This window comes from Aulostomus chinensis, chromosome 13 (assembly GCF_037954235.1).
Source record: "Aulostomus chinensis isolate RoL2024-O1b breed Wild chromosome 13, RoL_Achi_v1.0, whole genome shotgun sequence".
Taxonomy (NCBI): domain Eukaryota; kingdom Metazoa; phylum Chordata; class Actinopteri; order Syngnathiformes; family Aulostomidae; genus Aulostomus; species Aulostomus chinensis.
This window is the reverse complement of record NC_141332.1, coordinates 8,638,055-8,658,648: the sequence shown is the minus strand read 5'-3', so window position 1 is coordinate 8,658,648 and position 20,594 is coordinate 8,638,055. Positions and strand designations below refer to the sequence as shown.

Below are 20,594 nucleotides of genomic sequence, written 5' to 3'. Positions count from 1 at the left end.
ACATTTTCATGACTAAGAGGGTTGGACACTACCTGGACAAAAGCCAGCCAGCTAAAATACAGAGGAAGGGGAGTTTTTCATTCCATCCCTCCTTTTTCCCCTCCCATAGTCTCTACCAGAAAGACAAAAAAAACAGGGAAATCAAGTCAAGATGTTACAGCTCCACTTGAGTGCAGGCGCACAACCACATGTCATACCTGGCCATAATGAATAGCACAACAGTGTGTTTAAGGTGTCAAACCTAAAGCCCTTACTGTCTCCAGCAGGGTCTGTGACCTGACGAACAGAGGCTGTGTGTTAATTAGCCGAGCGTCTTGCTTTCTGTCATATTCGCTCTGCCAGCGGTCAGATAAGCCATGGGAAATATTTACTCTGTCTCAGCGGAAGTCAAGCCAGCCACTGGGGCAGAGGGAGAGGGGGAGGCACTATAAGGAAGATGAATGAGGAGGAGGATGAACTGATACTGCAGGGAGTGAAGGAACACAAGAAAAGAGGATGGTTAAAAAAGAGACAGAAAGCGGAGATTCCCTCCAGTGGTTTTTCATTAAAGCCTCTGGTGAAAGTTAATGAGGGATGCATGCAAAGCTGGAAGACTGATTACATCACAGCTCCTTTGATCAATGGTGTAAGCATGCATGCGTGTGTGTTTGTGTGTGTTTGTGTGTGTGTGTGTGCATATGTACTTGAACACTTGTTCACCTACCTGTACTTAATCTAAGCCTGACATTCACTAACGCAGTGTGTTTGCATCTGTTTACATTTCACGTGTGTTCAGATGTGTGCATGCTCTAGTCCATTAAGTATCTACCAGGATGTGACACGTCCTAATAGTGATGGGAAAGCTGACACCGAGAAGGATGGATGAAGCTGAGATGGAAAACAGACGATTTTGAAGGCATCAAATGAAGATCTTTGGTTGTGTCTTCTTGCATAATATGAGGAATTGGGTATGTGTTGTTTGTCACGGAGAATTTGCTACAACACAAAAAATTCATAATGCAGCGTCTTTCCACTGGCATACTGGGTATGCAGAGTTGCTCTCTCTCTCTCTCTCTCTCTCTCTCTCTCTCACACACACACACACACACACACATATATTGACACATTTTGAGTGGACTTCAGGGCTCTTCACTGTGGCATGCAAAAGCTAAGAACAAATTTATGGTGTCATGCTGGCCGAAAAGAACAGATAAGAGAGAAAACTCCCCACAATTCCTCAGTGCCATTGGTGGATATTGCTACATCTGCTCCATCACAATTTAATTGGGAAATACTCAATACTTTACGATTCAGCATTCAAATATATGGTGTGTAAACATACAGTGAAAGTGAAGGCTTTTGCTTCTAATACTTATGGACTTTTGATGAAAATACTTGAACATTCTCAGCCATGCAAATGCTCTATTCTTCAGAGAGAAAGTCCTGAAAGAAATGTCTGAAATGCTGAAATTTTAAATACTTTTAATACTTCCAGACAGTTGTTAACTTTGGTATAAATGAGTCGTTTGAACAGCATGGTACAGTGTTAGCACTGATGCCTCACAGCAAGAAGATTCTGGATTCGAGCCCTGGCTCAAGCACAGGGTCTTTGTGTGGAGTCTCCATGTTCTCCCTGTTCCTGTGTGGGTTCTCTCTCTGTACTCCAGCTTCCTCCCACAGTCCAAAGACATCAAGAGGGGGTGACTGTGAGTGTGAATGGTTGTCTGTCTCTATGTGTTGGCCTTGCGATGGACCAGCGATCTGTCCAGGTGTAACCCGCCTCTCGCCTGAAGGCAGCTGGGATAGGCTCCAGCCCCCATGACCCTTAACAGGATAAGCGGTAGAAAATGGACGGATGGATGGATGGATGGATGGATGGATGGATGGATTTATCATACAACTGACAAGTAATGAAAATGCAAATGGGGACTAGGCTGATTGATACTCTAAATTGACTGTAGGTGTGACTGTGAGTGTGAATGGTTGTCTGTCTCTATGTGTTGGCCTTGCAATGGACTGGTGACCTGTCCAGGGTGAACCCCACCTCCTGCCCGAAAGCCACTGCGATAGGGTTCAACCCCCCCCCCCCCCCCCCCCCACGACCCTTAATAGGTTAAGTGGAAGAAAGTGGATGGATGGATGCACAGTGATTTCTCTGGGTAGTTCTGCTGTTTTGCTGCTCCCGTAGCTGTTAGCAACAAATGCCATTAGCTTAGAGCTAAATGTACATGGCTGGCTGGTTTTACATTCTACACTCATAAAGAAGAGAAGGAAGGTGGGGTGAGGGTTTTTTTATCTTATTTTTTTTTTCTTTATTAGGATGACATGTCTCTCCTGAGAAGATGCTGGTGCACAGTCCTGTTGGAAAACCTTGGGCTGAAAGCATATGCTGCAGGGCTTCCTGAAAGATAATTTGATTTTTAATGTTGTTGTTGTTATTATTATTATTAAAAAGACTTTATTGAAACACTTATCTCGTGGCCTTGGGTCATGAAAATGTAAGTTAATTGCAGGTACAGAAGGAAGTTAGCTCACTTTACAGAGGAAGAAAAAGCAACTCTTTGAGACTTTCCCCCAACTGTATTCAGGATTAGTTGGAAAAGAAGCACCACCATGATCAGTAACAAGCTGTCTTTTACTCCTGCCTGTTTAAGAATAGGTCACCACTTAAACACCTGTTAGATTAAATTTTATAGCGCATGAGGCAACATTTAAAGGGGGGTACTGTGTTATTATACAGATGCACTCAAAATTATTGCACCCCCATTGCAGAATGTGTTTGTCAATAAATGTTTTTTTATGTGACTCAGCCACATTTCTGACAAGCACTTGGCCACCGTTGATGAATCTTTAGCCAATCCAGGTATTTACAGGGATACCTGAAGCACATGTGATGTAACTAATGAAGCTCTTTATTAATTGCATCAGGTGAGCAGCACCAGTTTTGCAACAGCTTTCCTCCTCGAGACAAGGTTAGTGTGATTGCATCAGAACGTATCCAGTGTTTGGCAATGTGCACTCAGAAATGTCTTGTGTGTCTTGATTGAGGAAAATGTCAGCATGGCCTCATGACCTGATCTTGTTGCAGTTGTGGACCACCACCCACACAGACCTGGTCTTGTTGCAGTTGTGGACCACCACCCACACAGACCTGGTCTTGTTGCAGTTGTGGACCACCACCCACCACTGATTCCGACATTGATGATGGGTCTTTTGATAGGGTTGTGGTCAGTAAGGAAATAAGTATGATCAAAGAAACAAAAATTCTTTTTCACTATACGTAACCAAACTAATTAAGTGTAACACCTAAACGCTGTTTAATTAAATATTAGGAAAGGGCTCAGCAAGCACAACATCAAAGAAGAGTGGCCACTGACTTGCTTGTTGATTTCATCACCCAGGATAAAGGCCTACTGCAACATCTTGAAGTGAGTTTGACTCAAAATTTGAGTCATATAGTAAAATTACAAATACATATGTACCTTTGTACATTGTTTGTCAGCCTCTCAGGGTGAATTTCCTAACTTATCGATCGCTATTTTCTACCTCTTTTTCTCAGTGTGAAGCAGCTGTTGGCTTATCATGTGGCAAAGACTTTGAGCAAGGAGGCACAGCAACAACTTCCAAGACATAAGAACAATTTCAAAAGAGCTCTGGGCTGTGTGGCATTTGTAAAAATGTTATTGTAAATGTATCCATCGTCATCTTCCGCTTATTCCTTACTAGTAAGGGTCGCGGGGGGGCTGGAGCCAATCCCAGCATCTACGGGTGAGAGGCGGGGTTCACCCTGGAGGGGTCGCCAGTCCATCGCAGGGCCAACATAGAGAGACGAACAACCATTCACACTCACAGTCACACCTACGGTCAATTTAGAGTATCAATCAGCCTCGTCCCCTCTTGATGTCTTTGGACTGTGGGAGGAAGCTGGAGTACAGAGAGAACCCACACAGGAACAGGGAGAACATGGAGACTCACACAGAAAGATCCCGCGCCCGAGCCGGGACTCGAACCCGGAAACTTCTTGCTGTGAGGCCACAGTGCTGACCACTGCACCACCGTGCAGCCCATTGTAAATGTATAGTCTTTGTAAATTGTTCATGTATAGATTGCGAAGAGCTCATGGGAATTATCAAGGATGGATATGAAGAGGCTTTAACTCCCAAGTCTTGTCAGTTTTATTTGGTATAGTTAATAGTTGTTTGTGGTGGATGCTCTTTTTTGTCTTATGAGCAAATTTTCAGTCAGCTCACGCTGTGTATAGAGGCACCTCACTTGATGGAGTCAACAACTTGATCCTAAAATTGTCTCACTTTTGAAGTCTCAATTTGGTAAATGGTGTATGGACTGTACTTGTAAAGTGTTTTCTTCTAGTCTTTTTAACCTCCCAGAGTACTTTTACACTACAAGACGACATTCACCCTTTCACACACACATTCATACACTTGTGCTAGGCACTACCACGACTACTAGGTGTCAACCAGCTTACAAAAGTGACCCAAGCCCATTTGCTCATGCATTCACTCTAAAATGAACAGCATCAGGGGTAGCATGGGGTTCAGTGTTTTGCCCAAGAACATTTAAACATGGGTACTGGAGAAGCCAGGAGCTGAACTGCCCTACCTCCTGAGCCACAGCCTCCCCATTTGGGTGTTAACTTCATAAGTAAGTGCAAATCAAAAAGAACAGGATCCTGAGCATTGTATAGGATATGGTTGATGAATCCTGAAACCTGACTGGAAATCCTCTAATAGGCTGTTGCTGGGAAGGAAGTCACAGAGTTGTTTAGCAACTGCTTTCTGCAGGATTTTGGAGAGAAAAGCAACATTTGATATTGGTCTGTGGTTGGCCAAAACTTTTGGATCCAGAGTCGTTTTTGCGGGAATAGGTTTAATTTCTGCTACTTTAAAGGACTGTGGAACATAACCAGATAACAGCAAAATGTTGACCATATCTGAGAGGGAGGCGCTAACTTGGGATAAAGACTCTCTAGGCAGCTTAGTTGGGCCGGGGTCTGAGAGACGGGGGGATGGTTTAGAGGAGGAAATTATTGTACTAAGTTCATGAGGGTCATGGGAGAAACGTAAGTAAGTAATCGAAGTTAATAGGTATTGCTTCTTTCACAGACATGAAATCACGAAAGACAAACACACAATTAAAAAAGATTAAAAAGAAAAGATAAGAATAAATACACTGGAACATAACAGCTCTGGGACTAACAAGGTTTAAAAAAAAATATGGCAGCAACACAGAAACACAATGAATGTAGGTTTAACCAAAAGCCTGTCTGAATAAAAATGTTTTCAGCTGCTTCCTGAAGCCTTCACGGGAGTCAAGAGAACACAGTTATGAAGGCAGAGTCTTCCATAAACTGGGTACAACAGCTTGAAAAGCACCTCTGGTTTTGTAAAGGGTTTGAGGGACAGAGAGTAATGATTGGTGTGATGATGTAAGAGCCTGATTTGGTACTTAAGGTAGGAGGAGGTCAATAATGTATTGTGGTGTTTGGCCATGCAAAGCTCTGAAAGTCAGCACCAGTATTTTAAAGTGGATAAGAAATTGAATGGGAAGCCAGTGAAGAGAGGATAAAACTGGAGTTATGTGTGATCTCTTATCACGAGTTAAACTAGTTAAAAGCTTGGCCGCTGCATTCTGGACAGTCTGGAGGCGATTTAAAGAGGTCTGATTTAAACAGGTAAAAAGAGAGTTCGAATAATCTAACTGAGAAGAAATAAAAGCACCAACCCTCGTGAAAAACTATCAAGGTATATATATCTGGTCCTACAGCCGCCTCTAAGGTCTCTGAGGTTATAGGTGCCGTGTTGTCAGCTGATGGCAGGAGGAGAATTTTCTCTCTAATAAGTAGAATTTTGTCATTAAAAAAAATGTATGAAGTCATTGCTAGTCAGGGAAAGAGGAACACTTGGTTCAACAGAGCTGTGGCTCTCTGTCAGTCTGGCTACAGTACTGAAGAATGGACTTCACATTTGTACCAAGGTGCTTTTCATTTTTTAATGGGGCAATAGGGTCCAAAGTTGTTGTGCCTGTTACACTAGTGTTAAAATTTGAAAGGGACATGCTCATTTGAAAACTAACTATGGAGTTTTGTTGCCTGAATCTACACTGTGTGAAAAGTGAAAATAAATTTAAAAAACAGAGTGAAAACAATAAATACCGTCAGCGTGTCACTAGTTTTTTGTTTTTTTTTAAAAACCTACACGATCATACTTATCACCAATCAACTACTGTAAATTATTGCCAAAGCCAAACCCCAGATTTTGCTGCTATTTATACTTTATCACACAATGTGCTTATGTTTGAGAAAAGTTTCCTGTCAGAAGGGAACATCCTGCCAGAAAGCCTTGGGGGCAATGTTCCTCAACATGTCATATAGCATTAGCATTAAGCTATCAGCATATTTTAACCTTGTAGTGCTACTGTGGGTGAGATTTGGCCACTCAACAAGTAAACAATCAAAGTCCTATGACTCCCAAAATTCCCTCTTTTACTGTCACTTGTTTTATCTCACATCCATTTGCTATCAATTGACTTGATAAGAGGGGTAATGGAACAGAGAACATCAGACCCAACTTACACCACAGCCCTCACTGAAGATCAATCTTTCAGCCAATTATGTTGCCTTTTGATTATTTTACTGATGCAGTTTGTCGTAAGACAATTTGTCATTCCTCTGCATCCAAATTATTTTATTTTTCAAAGAATGACACATACAATAATACATTTTAAGTGTGAATGATGTCAAGTATGTTTTTGTTAAACTGCCGCCAACAGATTTTATCTATTAGGGGGTTGATGGTCTAGGGACTGAGTGTAGAAACACTAAATAAACACACACTAAATAAAGAGTAGCACATTGTCTACAGTGTCAACAACCAGCCTTGATTTGCTTATATAATCGTGTTTATATTTTTGGCTGATAACTTTGCTGTGTTTAAGTAAAAGTGGGGGTCTCCCTTGCTGGCTGGACCCTGGGAAGATTGCAACTATAGCCCTCATACAATCCCCTGTGGAAAATCTTGCTCAGGGGGGTGAAAGGTGAGGGGTCAGGATTGTAGAACCCGCTTCCTCTTTACTGGTCAAAAAAAAATCAGGGTGAGCTCCGGACAACATGACAGTCCAACATGAAGTTCTCAGAACATTATCAGCACTGCTGTGAGGGAAGGGCCCCAAGTTTAGAGAGGAGCCCTGAGGGAAGTGGGATGATGCCACATCTCAGCAAAGGGGGGGGGGGGGGCATGAAAAGATAGGTTAAACTTAGGGTAATTCTTAAGACAAAATTGGACAAACTCAAAAGTATCTCTCTTGTATTTTTCAAAAGAAGGTTTAAAAATATCTGAAATAATATCTTGTGAATTTCTTAAATACGCTCAAATTAAGACTGTATTTAGGAGAAATATCCTAAACAAGCTTACTGCAGACTGTAGCTCTGATGCAACAGGAAGCTCGGATCCCATATCTGTGTTTCTCTGCGAATAACAGGGAGGAAGATGAAAAAGTATAGACTCACAGTAGATCTGACATCTTCCTCTCTTACACATATGTGAGCACACACAGTCCTGAAGGTCATGACCCTGGTCAACCTCAGAGTTTATGAGGTTCAGGGAGCTGGATTTCCTCAGAGGAGCAGTAAAGAGGCTATAAAGAGCTTGACCAATAGCCTGCTCTTCAGTGTAACTGACGGGAATAAGCAAAAACATGTGGCACATATGATATTCCCAGGCCATGATCAAGTTACACCACATTATCATTTCCATGACTAATATTTGTCCATTTGGACTGTTTGTACATTACTGTTATTGTGTATTTTTAATTTTTGGTTCAGCTACCACGAATGTCTCACATGGGAGACAATTTATTGGCAAGGAAAGTGATTCTCAAACACATTTTTTTATGAATCAGTTCCTGACTTGACACAATTAAGTTCAGGTAGAAGTAAATTGTACCCAACATGTAAAAATAACTAATGATTTCACTAAGTCATTTAATCTAAATTATTTTTTTCAACAATAGGCAATCCATTACTTTAAATTCTGTCACTCTGCTACAAAATTGTTCAATCTCCTGTGTGTGTGTGTAAACTTAACCCAGTGAGTGGCATGTAAAAGCTGAGTACCACTGAAGAGCATCTCACTCGGTTATTTTAAATTAGGGCATTTTCAAAGAACGTCACTGGATATGTGAGGGGAAGTTTGTCTTTTCTAACTACTTTAACATTCAAATTAAGTTATTGTGATCCTTGTAGAAAAGCTCCTTATGAGCGTCACATCATTGAGAAAAAAGCTTCAGAGCCCTTCATTCACTTCTCATCTGCTTACACAAAAAACGGACAGAGCCGCATACAAAAATGCTTTTAACAAAAAATGAAAAATAAACATGTATTAAAGTAAATTAGCATCAACCAAAAAGAGTGTTTCTCCGTTAATATTCACTGACCCACATGCAGGCATTTGTGAAGCAAAATTTCATGACTTTACCAACATTGTCTGCTTTTATCCATCCATCCATCCATTTTCTTCCACTTATTCCTGTTAAGGGTCACGGGGGGAGGGGGGGGGGGGCTGGAGCCGATCCCAGCGGATACGGGCGAGAGGCGGGGTTCACCCTGGACAGGTCGCCAGTCCATCACAGGGCCAACACATAGAGACAGACAACCATTCACACTCACAGTCACACCTACGGTCAATTTAGAGTATCAATCAGCCTCGTCCCCTCTTGATGTCTTTGGACTGTGGGAGGAAGCTGGAGTACCAGAGAGAACCCACACAGGAACAGGGAGAACATGGAGACTCCACACAGAAAGATCCTGTGATGGAGCCGGGACTCAAACCAGGAACCTTGTTGCTTTGAGGCAACAGTGCTAACCACTGCACCACCGTGCTGCCTTGTCTGCTTTTAATTATTTTACAAAGACTTTTCCACTCCTTGAAATGCTGTATTAGGGCGGCATGGTGGTGCAATGATTATCACTGTCGCCTCACAGCAAGAAGGTTCCAGGTTCAAGCCCCAGTTTGGGCACAGGGTCTTTCTGTGTGGCGTTTGCTTGGCTAATTGGATATGCTAAACTGACCGTAGGTGTGACTGTGAGTGTGAATGGTTGTCTGTCTCTATGTGTTGGCCCTGTGATGGACTGGTGACCTGTCCAGGGTGAACCCCGCCTCTTGCCTGAAGGCTGCTGGATAGGCTCCAGCCCCCCGTGACCCTGAACAGGATAAGCGGAAGAAAATGGATAATTCCCATTTGTCTTTCTTAGGACTGTGGGAGGAAGCTGGAGTACCAGAGAGAACCCACACAGGAACAGGGAGAACATGCAGACTCCACACAGAAAGATCCCGTGCCCGAGCCGGGGCTCGAACCTGGAACCTTTCTGCTATGAGGCGACAGTGCTGACCATTCCACTGTGCTGCAGATGAATGGGACAATAAAACACTAATCTATCTATATCAAAAGTCATCTACACCTCAACCCCTGTCATATATATCAAAGCGTGTCCTTTCTCAATCATAGTTTGAGTTCTGTTGTCATCGAAAACTGATTTGCAGATAGTGTGAATCAAATCAAGTTCATTGTTTTCCCAATAAACTTTAGGTTAGGGTTTTGTTATCTATGACTTTAAACTATGAGATCCATTTAGTTTTGCACCAAAACAGACTTGACTTTACATAAATAGCTACTTTTTTAATCTTATACTTGGAAGCATGTTTCACAATCTGCACTTCTACTTTTGAGCAAAAATGAGTTTTACACCATCTGCACTTTTACTAAAGTACACAACATCTGTGTTTGTGTGGGTAATGATGGCCTATTGATGTTTTATATAAACCTTAGTAAAAAACATATTGCAACACATTACATTGTAAGCTGTAGTTACATTTCAATTACTGAAATATGTCAGTTTAATTTCTTCAATAAAGAAAAATAGAATCCTTGTGTTCAGTGATTGAAAGCAGTTCCATGTTTTACTGGTGTTTCTGAGACAGTACAAGCAGGATACTTGTATATATATACTTTATAAACTCCATTTCTGGACTCTTCTGTCTGGATGATACAAAAAAAAAAGGCAGTTCTGTTTTGTGAAGGGAAAATATATATATATATATATATATATATATATATATATATATATATATATATATATATAAATTTTTCAAATGTAACAAACTGTTTTTTAGAACCATAGTGACATTATTAAGAGGCTGACACAATTTAACAAAAATTCACGAAAAATAGAATTTATTTTGGTTCTTCAATCAACAAGTGGCTTTTTGGATGTTACAAAAAGAACAGCATAAATCCATGTTGTTACGATAAGAACATGAGCCGTGGCCTAATCATAATAAATAAAAGCAACATGCATTCCTGACTGTGACGACTGTAGCACAACAGCAGATAGTTGTTCAACAACAAACACACAATGGCACAATCTGCCATTCATGAATAAAGAGAGGGTGACATTTTCTTGGCCCAAGATTTTATCCTTTGACACAAATGAACTCAGTTCTTTTCGACAAATTGTGAGTGAACTTGAACATTTTTTTGTGGCAAATATAAATATGTGGGCAGAAGAAAAGTGAGATGGAAAATGTTGGTGATAGAAATGCCAACTTCACACTGCATGATGGTAATATCTCTCCCGTAGCTGCTTGCGGTGCCTCAACTTCGAGTGCTGTACAGGTCTTCATCCTCAGGGCTGGACTGGCCGAAGTCCATGAGTGAAGGGTCTGGTTTGAAACCAGAGCCACCTGGAGGGCAGCAAGAAAAGTGCAACAGAGGATCATCAACAGCAGAGAAGTCACATGCTTTACCTCATGAATTCTGGTTGTACTCAAAATGACCTCAAATAAATGTATTAGTGGAATAAACTTTTGAGTCTAGATCTGTAAAATTAGGGAAAACTAAAATAAATAAGCAGGACCCAAGGTATACTGTCCGCCAGAAAATCTTTCTCATCAGAATGGATTAATACTAATCCAAATTTGTTGAAGGGTCACAAATTGACATGCAACACGGACTGTTCTTATTTCTTCCTTGAAGTAAGTGTTCACTATTCATTCTATTTTGAGGTCTGAAAAATGTGACTCAATTTTGTTTCGTTAGCCTGTTGATGGCTGGTTTTCATTATTGATTACCTGATGAGATCAGAAGAGGAGGCTCCCATCTGTCTTTTTCGTCGTGATTAATTTGTGGAATTTAACACCTTCAATTCTCCAGATTAATCCTGGCCATTCGTGTTCCCAGTGCTAGCCTAGATACATGAGAGAGTCTGGCAGCTATCTCTATTCATTTCAGAAGAATTAAAAAATATTCTCTATACCCGATCAATGCTATTACGACTATTATGTGGCACATATTACTCTGCATATGTGAAAATGAATCATTTATATCTAAAAAGTAGTCATTTCACCTGATGAATTTGATTTGGACCAATCAGGATTTTCTTTCTTTCCTGTGAATGCAGCTTATTTGAGAACATAAACATTTTTGTGACTTCCTAACGTTAAAGGTCATAGGTTCATCAACTCTTAGTAAAACAAATCTCAAGCGAAGGACTTGCAAAAAACCCACTTCTTCAAACATGCAGGAATTCCAAAAAAAAGGAAACGGGTATATCAGAACATTAATGCCGTTTATGTACATCAAATGTTTTCCCATAGAATGATTAAAACCCATCAGGTTTTCAACTTTCAAATGTACATGAAGTTAAAGTTAAAAGTATTCCGAAGTTACTTTCCTGATATTCGTGGAGACAGAAGCTGCAAGCTGGCTCTCAATTTGTCTGCTTACTTTGGTTGCTCTGCTTTTGCTCGCTTCTTCTAACTGGGGAACTTCAGTGGAAGGGGGTTTTAATTGTTGTTCCGCAGCATTATTTTTGATAATTAAAGCCACAAGTCTTCTTTACTTAGGATTTAGGACTTCAAATACCAAGACATGCAAGTGTGTGTGTGCATGTTTGTTGTTGATGACGGTCACAGTACCTTTGCTGTGTTCTGCGACTGGCTGTTCTAGGGGAGGTGGTGTGTGTGTTGGGATGAGAGCCTCTTCTACAGCAGCAGTCACTGGTTCGTCCACCAGCTCAGGTTCAGGAGCCGATTCAGATTCTGCTGATTCCATAATTGAGGAAGCGTGAAAAGACAAAACAGGTTCGTATTTGGACACCTGCTGTGTTTCCAGAGGGACTCAAATACAATTGTTAGTGTTGCAGTACTACTGTTATCATTTGTTGCATGTGAGTGGCTTGAAAATGACAGAACACAAATAGCAAAGTAGATTGCTGAGACATCTATACATTTTTTTGGGCAACAAAATAAAAACACAAAAATATGTTCACAATAAACATGTTGAATCTAAAGTTTATATTTCTTAAATGAACTGGTTTGTTCTACAGATTACACATAAACTGTACATTTCTTTTTATAGACTGCAATATAGTATATTTTACGCACTGTGCATTCACTGTCCTCTGTGGCAGCCATTTCCATTTTAAAGTGGAAAAGTCTAGTCCATTGCCTCCTACCATGTAGCAAAGATAGCAACTAATGAGTGGGCAAAGTGTGTGTAATTTTCATACATATGTGGCCATTTTGAGTGCACCATCCAGGTGCTTCGATTGCCCTGTCTTTTCCCTATTTTCTGTGAGAATGCACTTGTGGACTGTAAATGTTTGGTATAAAATCGAAGCATGCGATTTCAGACAGCAAAGCCATTTGGCTAATGTTTTACCTCACCAGTGTTTCGCACATTTTATTGACTCCTGACTTTCTTTGCATTTTGGGGGTGGATTTTATGCCTTTATGACACCGATAATTGAATAAAACCTCGAATGTGAAGGTATTCCCTGTTAGAATCCAACAGAATGATGTGGCATGTGCCACATTTGTTTGATTTCTGATACACAGTAAATAAATATACAAAGGCCCATTTTCAACAATCCCGTGTAAAATCTTCATAATTGCACAGAGGTGAATTAAAATGTACAAAGAGGAAAGGGGTTGATGTTGGCCTCTCTTTCACTGTGGTTGAAGAAGAGGCCAATGGTGCACTTAATCCAAGAATGTAAGTGGTACCTGGGGGCTGGCTTGAGCTCTTTTGAGCAGGTGGGTCCTCTGTGGAAGGGAGCTCCAAAGTTGAGGGAGGCTCATCCTGAACGGAGCCTCCAGTCTCCTCCTCTAAGCTGAGTGTAGCCTCCACAGGAATGTCCTCTGGTGTTGGTTTGGAGGTTGCGGACCCTTCACTTTCAATAGGGGCAGGTCGCTCCTCACTGAGAGGAGGGGTCTCTGTCTCAAGATCTGGGCAAGAAAGGAAGTAAAGCACCTGATCAGTGGAAGTCTAAATGTAATTGGTGTGTGAAACAAAGAGATGGAGACAGACAGGTCAATATGCGGAATACTTGTGTGTGTGTCTGTAGGGGCCTGCTGGGCTGAGATCTCTGGGACTGTTTCTGATGTCGCTGTTATGACAGCAGGGATGGGCTCATCAGACACTGACACAGAACCAGATGATTCCATCTCAGTCTCAGAGACGGTGGGGGAGCTCTGGGGTGAGCTGTCTGATCTGGAGGGTGGCTCCAAGGCATAACAAGAGCTATCCTGGGCCCCCCCTAACACCGGACATGTGGAAGTCTTACTCAGTCTAACAACCAGACATCACCTCCCAAACACAAAGTGCAGCACCAATTGACTGACAGTTTTTGACAATACCCATGCTTTGTTCTGTTGCAGGCTGTTCAGGAAGAGATGGTGGGTGTGTGGGGATTAGAGCCTCTTCAACAGCAGCAGCCTCTGGTTCATCTGCCAACTCAGGTTTAGCAGCTGGTTCAGACTCTGTTGATTCAACAACAGAGGAGGAGGTAGAAAAACAAAAAAAAGCTCAGAGGTTACTGTGCAACATATCTTCATTCATACTAGTATCCCTGTTGAGAGTAAACTAGGGCTGCACTCAGTTCAGGCCTGAAGGTGATCTCAAGTTGATATCGGCTAATTATGCCATGTTTGCATAAGCAGAAAAATCAACTGCATCACCTGAGTAATGTCAACAAATGACAAGTGTGTGGGTCTACATGTTCAGTAAGTTTAAATACACATATAAAACACACATGAACACTTCTAAAAAAAACAAAACCTGTCATTGCCTTCCTCCGGATTTTAATAGATGCATGTTGCACCTGCATCCATGGAATTGTTATTTTTATATACTGTGAGTCCTTGAAAGAGCTGTCATCAGACAGTTTTAAAGATAAAAGAATACTTGAAAGCATAACACTGCCCACCAGGAATTTTACTATGGTTTATTGTTAAATCTGTAACTGAGGAAGAGGCAGGACATAGAGGTGTGAAACACTGATGCTGGGAAAGAAATCTTTTCTTAGGTTCAGCTTAAATAAATCAGAATCACAGAAACCCAGGGACGCTTCAGAACTTAACACATATGTCCCCCCTCACTTATGAAAAATGCAGTGCTTTTACTGTAAATGGTACAGTCTGCTGCGTGGAAGTGATCGTTCAAAACACCTATATCATAATGCAAATTGAACAAGTGCAAGCACCCGAGTCTGATGCATTCCCAGAATAAAATCTAGTATGCATTAGGCATCATTTAAGAGCATTTAATGGTACAGTAAAACACCGCCCCTCACAAATGCAAGTTTTACATTTTAGTGGCTCTGGAATTTCTTTTTACATGCAGTTTTTGCGGAACTTTGTATCTTTATTGATAGCGATAACTGAGTGATGACAGAGAGAATCAGGAGAAAAACTGCTAATGAGGTATAAAAGACATTCACTGCTGGAATTTAAGTAAGCGATGTAGAATGCGTATTAACAACGTCAGTTAATTTCTACAACTATTGATGTTACACAGAGGTCCATTCACGTCACAACTTTCTCAAGAGTTCCCCTGTACTAATTTCGCCTTGGGCTTTGATCCCTTGGTGACAATAAAGCTATTCTGATTCTGATAATGTTCATAGTCGTATGGAAGTGATTTTAAGCAAACAAATGGATAGGATATTTACATGGTACCGCTAACAACTTCTTATGTTGTGTCCAGTAATCATTCATTTGTGTCTAGATCTAAGTAATTACAGCAATTGCAGGAAATAGTTTCTTCTGTGTACCAATAATAGTTTTCCAGTGAAAACGTTGGCTTAGTTATAGATTAATGGTACACTTCCTGCTCTCTGCTGTTCATCCAAGAATATAAGTGGTACCTGAAGGCTGGTCTAAGATATTTGGAGCAGGAGGATTCTCTTTGGAAGGGATCTCTTCAGCCAAAGGAGGATCAACCTGAACGGAGCCTCCAGTCTCCTCCTCTAAGCTGAGTGTAGCCTCCACAGGAATGTCCTCTGGTGTTGGTTTGGAGGTTGCGGACCCTTCACTTTCAATAGGGGCAGGTCGCTCCTCACTGAGAGGAGGGGTCTCTGTCTCAAGATCTGGGCAAGAAAGGAAGTAAGCACCTGATCAGTGGAAGTCTAAATGTAATTGGTGTGTGAAACAAAGAGATGGAGACAGACAGGTCAATATGCGGAATACTTGTGTGTGTGTCTGTAGGGGCCTGCTGGGCTGAGATCTCTGGGACTGTTTCTGATGTCGCTGTTATGACAGCAGGGATGGGCTCATCAGACACTGACACAGAACCAGATGATTCCATCTCAGTCTCAGAGACAGTGGGGGAGCTCTGGGTGGTTCTTGAGGTGGGCTGACAAGGGGCATCCTGAGCTCCTTCCAACACTGCAGAGTCTGGATGTGGAACTGTAACTGCCTAAGAGCAAGTAAATAAAAAAAGTAAACAGTGGAATCTGTTCAAACAACGCTTTCGTCAAACATAACAGAATGAGGACTTGATTCTAGATCATGAAAACCTTAAGGGATCCACAAGTGAAATGCCAAAGGGCAAACGCCAGAAACAATATATGTTTGCAAACAGACAAAAAGGAAAGGAAATCACATGTATCCTACTCAGACACAGAGGGATTCAGTGAGAGAACAGCAACTGAATAATTGCTGTTTTGATTTTATTCACACTGAAAAAGCCTTACTGTAATTTTCATTTTAATACCATGTGGATATATCTATACTTAATGATCATAATACATCTGTTAAAAAAAACAACATAATTAACCTGTGGTTGTGAAGCAGCGATCTCTTCAGCAACAGGATCCTGTGACTTTGAAGGGAGGAGTGTGGACACAGCAGCGCTGCACCACTGCCCTGCAGCGTACACCTTCTTGCCAGTCACCTACAGAACAATAACTATGTTACATGCTTTGGTAGCGATAAAAATGTCACCATTTGAAACAGAAGTTACCTTAAAGACAGCCACTGTTTGGGCTGGGTAGCACACAGACGCTCCTGCACTCATCAGACCCAGTGGGACTGCTATCCTCCGGAAACGAGAGCCTAAAATAGAGTTTTGCAGTACAACATGAAAGTCAGACGAACCTGGCACAGATTTAACCATGAGGGCCAACTTCATCTGAGTCTGATGGATCTCAATGGGCCACGTACACACATGTCTTGGTCCTCGTGAGGATTGGGGTCTTAACACCATAATAGTCTTTATACCAGAAGTTGTCTCCAATAGGTAATATAAATACTTGGTTCAGATGTCTATGCCTATATTTTTATTTTTTGTTAATTTAACCCTTTAAGCAGCAAGGAATTGTAAAAAAAAAATAAATAAATATATATATATATATATATATATATATATATATATATGTATGTATATATGTATGTATGTATGTGTGTGTGTATGTGTATATATGTAGAGAGAGAGAGAGCTAGATAGATGTATGTTCCATAAAACATGTTACAAATACTTTAACATTATATGTGTTTTCTTTTATCTTATATAAACCATTTTTAAACCAAACCAATATGCTTTGCCCTTGAAACATAAGGAACCACATAGGGTAACTTCACTGATACTGAGTTTGAACATAAAAATGAAATTTTTTTTTTTTTTTTAAATATCGCAAAAGTAAAAAAAAAAAAAAAAAAAAAACTTTCCGTGTCCTGCAATGACACTGAAGGGTGGATTAAAGGGTTAAAAGCGAAAGATTAATGATATTTAAATGTCACTGACCATGCCCTTCCAGAGAAACAAGAGGAAAGATGTTGAGAGAAGTAAAACAGAAACTGCACTTGTGAGTTTTGATTCTGTGGTTTAGTTGTCAATTGTATGTGTCATCAGAGGCGAAGTGTGATCCCAATGACAGGGGATGAACCTGTACCAACCATCTCGTATGGACGGCTCAGGCTTATGTGCAGCGTACATACACATCCTGTTAAAATACATACATGTTACAAAGTGAATGATTTGTCCAATACTTTTATGCTAAGGTATTTCACACTGTTCGACCTAATATATACATAAAACTGCTACAGCACTGCATTTCGTCAATGCTGACAATCAAGATCAAAATGTATGACTGAAAAAGATCCATTTAATGTAAAAGACCATATTTACAGGGTGAAAATGTGCTTACAGGAAGAATTTCATCTATAAGTAGCATCTTATCAGTTTTACTACTTTATCACAGAAACCAGGACTGAAGGGATTCTCTACAGTATGAATTCTCATATGGATCTAACATTCACTGGTCATCAGGGATCTTAGATCAGTTTGCTTGTATGAACAGATCATTTCTACGACCTGGTATCACTGCCCAGCCTTTCCTCTCAACCGCACTTATCATCGTTGTTCTGTATTGTGAAATTTCATGGTGCAAACTTTTTTATTTTAGATGAAAATCAGAAATGCTTCTGGTACTGATAGACAATGTGGGATTGGTATGTGCACACCTATGCACCAACTGCATAGCAGTTCCAGGGTGTGACAGATACAGTGTATATGGGTTATCAGGTTACCTTTCCGTGCTAAGAACATGCCAAGCAGACCAGCCATGGTGATGGTGCCAAATCTGGGGAGGAACTCTGGAGGAGGTTCTTTCAAGTAATAGTACACATCTGGACACACCAGAGAACACTCACATGAAAAATTACACAATTTTTTAATTACTATCTTTGCTCGGATTGGAATAAAAAAATATGCATTGTAAGTGAAACGCATTCATTAAATCTGTTGATGGAAGCAGGACTTGAAACCTGATGGTACCCGCAGTGAACTCACCCTCTCCAGCGTGGTACAGATTTACACTTCCCCTTTTCACAGAGACACAGGCCCCCTGCAGGGAAACCGGGACAAAACTGAAACCAACATAGCAGATCATCAATAACACAACTTCTACTCAAACCGATGAATCTGAGTCTGCATCAAGTGCCCCTCCCTGCTCCAACTTTGACAGTTTAAACGGTTAAATCTCACAACTGTAGCAATGTGAAAAATATTAAAACCATTTCCTGTCTCACACCTAGTGTTTGCAAAAATCATATCTGCACAGAGCGCTTGTTGAACGTACAGAGCGCTTGTTGAACGTACAGAGCGTTTGTTGAACGTACGAATTGTACACCCTAACCACAAACTAGAGAAACTAAAGTCAGGATAGCAACTCTAGCTCTGCAAGATTAGATCTCTTTGATGTGATGTAGCAGTTGTTCCATACATATGAAACACCCATTCATTTCTGCTGAGTTAGAGAGAGTGTTAGAGAGGATGGAAAATCATCCTACAGCAAGCAGTGTTTGAGAACTTTAAGACGAACTCAAGAAACCAGAGTACCTTTACAGCCTTGACAAGCGGAAGAATGCTCTCTCTCACTGTGGTTAAACCGCTCTCAATAGCCCCTGGACTGTCTGGGACAAACTGAGCCTGAGCAGACTTTGGCAGTGGGTTGTAGATGTTCAGCTGTGGACAACAGTGAATACAGCATGTTATTTTTGAGGTACACCAGTCAAGTAGCTGCCTACTTAAGAATTGTTTTCTAAAACTCTTACGTAAGGGAGACAGGCATACCTTCTCTCTGGTAATGAGACCATCAATGGGTGCATCACTCACAGTGTACACACGGATGGAAGCTATGCCCAGCACTGTTGGGACGGCCACCATCACCGCCTAACGCATGACGATAAAACACTTCAACCATTAGTCTGTCTGTCCATAGTACAACACTAGGGGTAAATAAGTTCACAAAATCCATGATTGAGATCACAGTTTTGGGGTTATGATTTTTAAGCGAGATTGAGCTTTAGTTTTATTTATTTTTTTAAATCCTCAAAAAATAGCAAGAACATGTAATTTAATATAGGAGAATAGGAATTCATAAAAGAACACCATATCATGGGGACCTATTTAATAATTATTCAAGGGCGGAAGTGATGAGCCGTGTGTGTGTGTGTGTGTGTGTGTGTCTGCAGCAGATACAGTCTTAAATTTTATTTTCATTGTGGAACTAACATATTGCGATTCACATGGGTATTGAACATTAGATTGTGTTTAACCACTTTTTTTTTTTTTTTTTACAATTTAGTATTATGTACACAAGTAAAAGTAGGAAAAATAATCATTTTTCAAACCTGCATTTATGTAATTTTACCGCTCAACAGTAACACATGACCTTTACAGTGCATAAATTCTCAAAGCATTTAAATATAGATATTGTAATCCTCATGAAGGGACAATTTGTTGCAGGGTTATTATGTTACACTGCATTAGTTAAGTGAGTATATCATGGTGGTAATATAACTGGGTCAAAGTACTCGGCCCTCACACCGTGTCTACATTTATAAATCACACCACAAGAATACTGTATGTATGTTTATACTTCGTGATCAGGGCATATGTGGTCAGCCCAAATTACTGCCACGACATTCATTAAATTCGTGAAGTTCCCATTCCAGAAACAAATAAAGGAGTATCTTACATGACTGCGTGTACCTGCCATCAAAAAAGCTATGTTTCCTCTACTAATATGTGTGGATTGTTAGCTAGCAAGCACCCTTAAAGAACTTACATATCTACATATGTATGTTCCTGTTCACAATCAATAGGGCTGACTACTCTTTGCAAACGAAATAAAATGCTGTCTCGTTAGCTTTAGCTTAAACTCATTCAACCAGGGAGGCGTCTTCGGGCTGTACGTACTGTACTGTGCGTTAGTAAGTTAAATGCTCATGACGCGAATATGACAGTCAGTGATTATTTCCATCAAAGACTCACAGATATATGACATTAGCACACCCCCCAAAAAAATAGCCTGAAAATGTAAATTTTATACATTAAAAGTTAGCCGAAGAGGCTATGTGAAGCGTTCACCTTGGCCGCCATGACGACGTTCCTCCTCCTCCTCCTCTTTCTTCTTCTTCTTTAGATTTAGCCGCTTCGAATGGTTCAAACCGTTATCATTTACTGCCATCCAGTGGTCTTAAGTGGTACACCAGTTTGGTATCAAGTAGAGCATCGCGCTACGTGTTCTGTTACAAATACATTTGCCTGTCATTTTCACCTTCAGTATCATTAACAACATGCACTTTGAGAATCTGCTCAAAGACATTTGCAATATTCATCTTAATTTGTGAATAAATAAAATATAGATCTGCTCACAATAGAGGGATCCCTGACCCCAAGTTGTAACGGTCATCTGTGTTGGCAGCCACAGAACATACTACTTGCAAAAAGGAATTCAGATGTGATGCCCATCTTTA

General features: G+C 40.7%; 2 protein-coding genes across 4 annotated transcripts; one reads left to right on the top strand and one right to left on the bottom strand.

Annotated features, from left to right (window-relative positions):
- The first annotated feature begins 436 nt into the window (after positions 1-436).
- On the top strand, positions 437-3,679 carry LOC147250777 (uncharacterized). Its single transcript, XM_086222459.1, has 6 exons — positions 437-498; positions 2,790-2,842; positions 2,916-2,951; positions 3,068-3,206; positions 3,312-3,407; positions 3,539-3,679. The coding sequence occupies exons 1-6, from the start codon at positions 437-439 to the stop codon at positions 3,666-3,668; spliced, it is 516 nt and encodes a 171-aa protein (XP_086078585.1). The 3' UTR covers positions 3,669-3,679.
- A 6,519-nt stretch (positions 3,680-10,198) lies between these two features.
- apool (apolipoprotein O-like) lies at positions 10,199-20,281 on the bottom strand. Of its 3 annotated transcripts, none has more exons than XM_086223043.1 (13): positions 20,110-20,188; positions 18,907-19,005; positions 18,673-18,798; positions 18,124-18,178; positions 17,862-17,960; positions 16,297-16,388; positions 16,111-16,227; positions 15,522-15,750; positions 15,200-15,421; positions 13,692-13,814; positions 13,059-13,280; positions 11,970-12,095; positions 10,199-10,736 (listed from the first exon to the last, which is right to left on the bottom strand). In XM_086223043.1, exons 2-13 carry the CDS (start codon positions 18,997-18,999, stop codon positions 10,648-10,650), a joined length of 1,593 nt encoding a protein of 530 aa, XP_086079169.1. In that variant the 5' UTR covers positions 19,000-19,005; positions 20,110-20,188; the 3' UTR covers positions 10,199-10,647. The 3 variants fall into 3 exon arrangements, with proteins under 3 accessions (XP_086079169.1, XP_086079167.1, XP_086079168.1); XM_086223041.1 differs by lacking the exon at positions 20,110-20,188 and adding an exon at positions 20,206-20,281 and having other exon boundaries at positions 10,200-10,736; XM_086223042.1 differs by lacking the exon at positions 20,110-20,188 and adding an exon at positions 20,206-20,281 and having other exon boundaries at positions 10,200-10,736; positions 11,970-12,092.
- Between the last annotated feature and the right edge of the window lie 313 nt (positions 20,282-20,594).

Excerpts from the sequence above, each read along its gene's own strand:
- LOC147250777 (XM_086222459.1), top strand. The coding sequence starts at position 437 with ATGAATGAGGAGGAGGATGAACTGATACTGCAGGGAGTGAAGGAACAC. Across the intron at positions 499-2,789 it reads GAACACAAGAAAAGAGGATG|CCACATTTCTGACAAGCACT; the intron begins GTTAAAAAAGAG and ends TATGTGACTCAG. Across the intron at positions 2,952-3,067 it reads GCTTTCCTCCTCGAGACAAG|TTGTGGACCACCACCCACAC; the intron begins GTTAGTGTGATT and ends ATCTTGTTGCAG.
- apool (XM_086223041.1), bottom strand. Across the intron at positions 16,389-17,861 it reads CATGTTCTTAGCACGGAAAG|GCTCTCGTTTCCGGAGGATA; the intron begins GTAACCTGATAA and ends ACTCTATTTTAG. Across the intron at positions 13,815-15,199 it reads TATCTTAGACCAGCCTTCAG|AGTCTGAACCAGCTGCTAAA; the intron begins GTACCACTTATA and ends TTGAATCAACAG.